Source organism: Nothobranchius furzeri, chromosome 5, assembly GCF_043380555.1.
Source record: "Nothobranchius furzeri strain GRZ-AD chromosome 5, NfurGRZ-RIMD1, whole genome shotgun sequence".
Taxonomy (NCBI): domain Eukaryota; kingdom Metazoa; phylum Chordata; class Actinopteri; order Cyprinodontiformes; family Nothobranchiidae; genus Nothobranchius; species Nothobranchius furzeri.
Window position 1 is genome coordinate 7,345,290 of NC_091745.1, and position 5,879 is coordinate 7,351,168.

Genomic DNA, 5,879 nt, shown 5'->3' on the forward strand with positions numbered 1-5,879 from the left:
GTCTCGACTCTTCTCCCCTCAGGCTCCCAAATGATGGGATGACCTTTCCACCTCGGCCTGAGCTGGGATGTCACACGCAGCATGAAATGAAAACTCATCACCTTGCTAAACACTTCACATCACTCTCTGCTCTGCCTTCCTCCTGCTGCTGCATCTGATTTAAATGCTGCCTCGTATGAAAGGTCAGACTTCTATATTCGTAGGATAAATTATATCTAAAGATTTTAACTTGTAGTTTGCGGAAGATAAAAAAAAGAAACATTTCAAATTATTAAATGAGTCTCGCTGCTAATTTGCTGCTGATAACTGATATTTGACAGAGAAAAGTGGTAAAAATGTTGTTTTTTTAGTGATGCTCACTGCAGATAAGTGATGTTTTTCTTTCATCCTCTCTTCTCACTGTCTTTGTTTGTGTTGCTTTCTTCTCATCTGACCCACGGGGACGTCCCAAGGTGATTTCTTTCATCCAGGCCTTGAAGGTGAGAAGCTGTCAAAACCACAGTTTGGGTCCAGAGACAGCGCTCTGTGGCCCGGCCGTGCTCCCAGCGTGGAGGAGCTGTGGCAGAGGAGGGTTTGGTCCTGGGAGAGGAGGATCAGGCTTTATCGGAGTTGAAAACCACCCTGCAGGTGTGATGAGGAAGTCAATTGGGATTTTTGACAGTTCGACGTTAAAATCTCTCCGTTGTAAATTCATATAGTGCATTGCAAATAAGATAAGCACGCTTCTAATAAAGACCTATTCACACCACCATTCAGAAATAATGGTATCTTATTAACTCCATCAGGTTTCCAATTAGTTTTTTATTTTGTTTTCTTGTTTAACCAGTAGTATCTTACTTATCATCAGTGTTGGGGAGAATACTTTATAAAAATATTCACACAGAATACCTGCTTAAAAATGTATTTTTTTAATGTATTCCATTACTTTACTCCTGGTATTGTATTCTAAATACTTCTCCTTAAAAACAGCATTTAAGTCTATCATATGTGTTGGTGGCATCTCCTGCAGGATAACAGAGGGCATATTAATGCTAAACTTTATGCGCTGACTGGGAAAAACTAAATAAAGCAATTCAATGAAATCGTTACTTATTTATTCACTTGTCTTTTTGGAGGATCAGCCACTTGAGATGAACCATCTCGTTTCAAACTAGGTCCTCCATAGAAAATTTCGGTGAAAATAAAATACCAAGAAAACGCAGCATTTTTCAAGCAAATGTCAAATCAATGTGGTAGGAACAAAAACATACACAAAATAAATAAACAAATAAATAAAACATACAAATGGTGCAACGAATCAGTACTTTCATAATCAATAATATAGAACAGATACATATATAATTAAAGGGTTACAGTAAATACATAAACAATCATCCATATCAAAACTGTTGCAGGTGGGCATTATGCGTTCGTATATCGAAGCACTAATTAAACAAAGATATGTAATAGACTTTTGGTCAGCCGGTAAATGGTTCCAATCCATTGGAGCTTTAATAGAAAAAGCTAGCTTCTCTGTCTCCTTTTGAAAACGAGAAACCACGAATGATATTTGATTATTTCTGCAAATGTTGTAATACGGAGATGCTGACACATGCTTTTATCACCAGTAGGTTAGACTACTGCAGTGCCCTGCTTTCTGGTCTTCCCAAAAAGAGCATTTCAGGCTTACAACTTTTACAAAACTCAGCAGCACGTGTCCTGATGAAGACCAGGAGGGGGGAGCACATTACACCAGTTTTAGAATTGCTGCAGTGGCTCCCTGTATGTTTCAAGATCCATTTTAAGGTTATCTTAATGATTTTTAAGTGCCTTAATGGTCATAATTATTTTTATATTTTTGGGGAAATGATGAGATTATGGGCTCTATGGGGTGAGTTTAACCTGTAAAGCACTTTGAGCTGTATTCTTTGTATATGAAAAGTGCTATACAAATAAAGTTTGATTGATTGATTGATTGATTGATTGGATGAATGTGATGGGAACTATGTTAACAAAGTGGTTAAATAAGATAGAAAATACAAGTAAACTTGTTTAAAAATAAATAGCAACCAGTGAAGTTTCCGCCTACCTTCAGCCGAGGGCCAGGACAGACATTCGTACATAAAAGAGTACTTATGTTGCTTTATTTATCAAAGTGCCAATAACTAATATTTCTGTTTCTGTAATAAACTGAAAAATTGCTTGAATATAGCACAGCATTACTGTCTGTCTGGAACCAAAGTAGCCCTGATCGTCTGGAGCCAGTCCAATCACAGTGCTATACCTGTTTTGTGGGTTGGATGTTGCATCTTCTTCGACAGTGTTTGGCGTGCTCCCCGTGAGCCGTGACTGACACCCTTAGTGGCCCAATCACAGCACTTTAATGGTGGGCCGGATGTTACTGAAAAAACAAATATGGAGGTGGCTTGAAACGGCTTTGGCATCAACTTGGACTGTTTTTATTTGGGTTTTTATTTGAGTCAAGAGCAGATAGAGGTACTTAAGTCTATAGAGAAAAAGGATGTATTTGCTTCTTTTTTGATGGAGTATAGTGGACTGCCTCGTTGACCGACGTCTGTAGCAGTGAGTACATCACATTGTTATCCAATAGCACACAGAGACAGTTTGAAAGATGATCCCAACCTATGATTGAGAGCCGCCAATGGATGGTGGCCAGACCACGTACAGTATTCACGTAAATAGGATGGCTTGCCAGGCTAGGAAAACACACAAGCATTCCAATGGTATTATGAAAGTAACTGTGTTCTAAATACCATGTTTAAAAGTAGTAACTGTAACAGAATACAGTTACTCATAATTAGTGTTCTAATTGCGTAACAGCAACACAAGTATTCCGTTACTTCCCAACATGGCTTATTACTGGGAACCACTTTAAGGCTCACCTTAGAGATGGGTAATCTATAGTTTATATATACGTATGCTATTAAAGAGTCTGTAACACATTATAAATCATTAAAAAATCTTTTGTATGCATTAATTAAGATTGAGAAAGAAAGAACAATGACCAGTTTCTTGCTAAATAGTGAGCCAAGTGTCATTTGTCTTGAATCAATCACCCCAAAATGATGCATAATAAACATTTATTAAATATTTTTAAAGTGTTGCAGAATCTTTAACAGCATACATATGTGTCTTTGTGCTATTTATTAGCTACTTACATATTATTGTCAAGTGGTAACTTTAATGGAATTAGTGACTCATTATCGTCTGATGTCACGCGATGCAGGTGAGTTGAGCGGTCAAAGTTAGGATCCAAACGCAGGGAACAGAAAGGCAGGCTGATGAGGACATTCAAGAGGGTTTTAATAATGAGCACACGAGACAATGAAACAATGAACAGACAAGACACAAAGAACTGAGAGGGTTTAAATACATGCAGAGCTGGGAGCTTGGGTGATTGGAAAATGAGAGGCAGGTGGGAGTAATCAGGAGACACAGGACTGAACAGAGTGGGGAGACAGGACAGGTGTGACAGTACCCGTCCCCCTCTAAAGGGCAGCACCGGATGCCCACCGCAGGCCAAGACAGAGTCTGGGGAGCTGGCATCTGGGGCACAGGAGACGGCGCCGACTTCTAGGGGTCCGGCATCTGGGGTACAAGGAGCGATGGGTGCCGACCGGAGTGGAGGAGTTGACTGGATAGGTGCCGGCCGGAGTGGAGGCACTGAAGAAGCCGGCCGGAGTGGAGGAGGTGAAGCCGCCGACCGGAGTGGAGGTGGTGAAGGCACCGATCGGAGTGGAGGCGGTGAAGGCGCCAACTGGAGTGGAGGCGGTGAAGGCGCCAACTGGAGTGAAGGTGGTGGAGGCACCGGCCGGAGTGAAGGCGCTGAATGCGCCGACCGGAGTGGAGGTAGTGGAGGCGGTGGAGGCGCTGAAGGCGCCGACCGAAGTGGAGGGGTGAAGGCACCGATCGGAGTGGAGGCGGTGAAGGCGCCAACTGGAGTGGAGGCGGTGAAGGCGCCAACTGGAGTGAAGGTGGTGGAGGCACCGGCCGGAGTGAAGGCGCTGAATGCGCCGACCGGAGTGGAGGCAGTGGAGGCGGTGGAGGCGCTGAAGGCGCTGAAGGCGCCGACCGAAGTGGAGGGGTGAAGGCACCGACCGAAGTGGAGGCGGTGAAGGTGCCAACTGGAGTGGAGGCGGTGGAGGTGCCAGCCAGAGTGGAGGCGGTGGAGGTGCCGGCCAGAGTGGAGGTGCTGAAGGTGCCGACCGGAGTGGAGGCGGTGGAGGTGCTGAAGGCGCCGACTGGAGTGGAGGTGGTGAAGGCACCGACCGGAGTGGAGGCGGTGAAGGCGCCGACTGGAGTGGAGGCGCTGAAGGCGCCGACCAGAGTGGAGGCGGTGGAGGTGGTGAAGGCGTTGACCGGTGTGGAGGGGGTGAAGGCGCCGACCGGAGTGGAGGCGGTGAAGGTGCCAACTGGAGTGGAGGCGGTGGAGGTGCCGGCCAGAGTGGAGGCGGTGGAGGTGCCGGCCAGAGTGGAGGTGCTGAAGGTGCCGACCGGAGTGGAGGCGGTGGAGGTGCTGAAGGCGCCGACTGGAGTGGAGGTGGTGAAGGCACCGACTGGAGTGGAGGTGGTGAAGGCGCCGACTGGAGTGGAGGCGCTGAAGGCGCCGACCAGAGTGGAGGCGGTGGAGGTGGTGAAGGCGTTGACCGGTGTGGAGGGGGTGAAGGCGCCGACCGGAGTGGAGGCGGTGAAGGTGACAACTGGAGTGGAGGCGGTGGAGGTGCCGGCCAGAGTGGAGGCGGTGGAGGTGCCGGCCAGAGTGGAGGTGCTGAAGGTGCCGACCGGAGTGGAGGCGGTGGAGGTGCTGAAGGCGCCGACTGGAGTGGAGGTGGTGAAGGCACCGACCGGAGTGGAGGCGGTGAAGGCGCCGACTGGAGTGGAGGCGCTGAATGCGCCGACCAGAGTGGAGGCGGTGGAGGTGGTGAAGGCGTTGACCGGTGTGGAGGGGGTGAAGGCGCCGACCGGAGTGGAGGCGGTGAAGGTGCCAACTGGAGTGGAGGCGGTGGAGGTGCCGGCCAGAGTGGAGGCGGTGGAGGTGCCGGCCAGAGTGGAGGTGCTGAAGGTGCCGACCGGAGTGGAGGCGGTGGAGGTGCTGAAGGCGCCGACTGGAGTGGAGGTGGTGAAGGCACCGACCGGAGTGGAGGCGGTGAAGGCGCCGACTGGAGTGGAGGCGCTGAAGGCGCCAACCAGAGTGGAGGCGGTGGAGGTGGTGAAGGCGTTGACCGGAGTGGAGGCGGTGAAGGTGCCGACTGGAGTGGAGGCGCTGAAGGCGCCGACCAGAGTGGAGGCGGTGGAGGTGGTGAAGGCGTTGACCGGTGTGGAGGGGGTGAAGGCGCCGACCGGAGTGGAGGCGGTGGAGGTGGTGAAGGCGCCGACTGGAGTGGAGGCGGTGGAGGTGGTGAAGGCGCCGACTGGAGTGGAGGCTCGGAAGGCACCTACCGGAGTGGAAGCGTTGAAGGTGATGACTGGAGAGGAGCTGGCCGGAGTGGAGGAGTTAGCTGGAGTGGAGGCGCTAAAGGCTCTGACTTGTCCAGAGGCAGAGCCGCCAACTGGACTGGAGGCCAGGCCGCCAACTGGACTGGAGGCCGGCCCGCCAACTTAACAGGAGGCCGGCCAGCCGACTTGACTGGAGGCCGGGCCGCTGACTTGGCTGGAGGTGGAGCCGCTGCAGGAGGGGCCCCCGACTTGACTTGAGGTGCTGGACCTGGCGCTGACTTGATTTGAGACACTGGACCTGGCGCTGACTTGACTTGAGGCGCTGGACCTGGCGCTGACTTGACTTGAGGCGCTGGACTTGGCGCTGACTTGACACGCTGGACTGGGAGCTGACTTGACACGCTGGACTTGGCGCTGACTTGACACGCTAGACTTGGAGCTGA

At 50.1% G+C, this 5,879-nt stretch overlaps 1 protein-coding gene across 1 annotated transcript; it reads left to right on the forward strand.

Moving 5' to 3' along the window:
- Window positions 1–3,220: 3,220 nt before the first annotated feature.
- Window positions 3,221–5,602, forward strand: LOC139070163 (collagen, type I, alpha 1b-like). Its single transcript, XM_070551886.1, has 3 exons — window positions 3,221–3,226; window positions 3,495–4,076; window positions 4,118–5,602. The coding sequence occupies exons 1-3, from the start codon at window positions 3,221–3,223 to the stop codon at window positions 5,600–5,602; spliced, it is 2,073 nt and encodes a 690-aa protein (XP_070407987.1).
- Window positions 5,603–5,879: the final 277 nt, after the last annotated feature.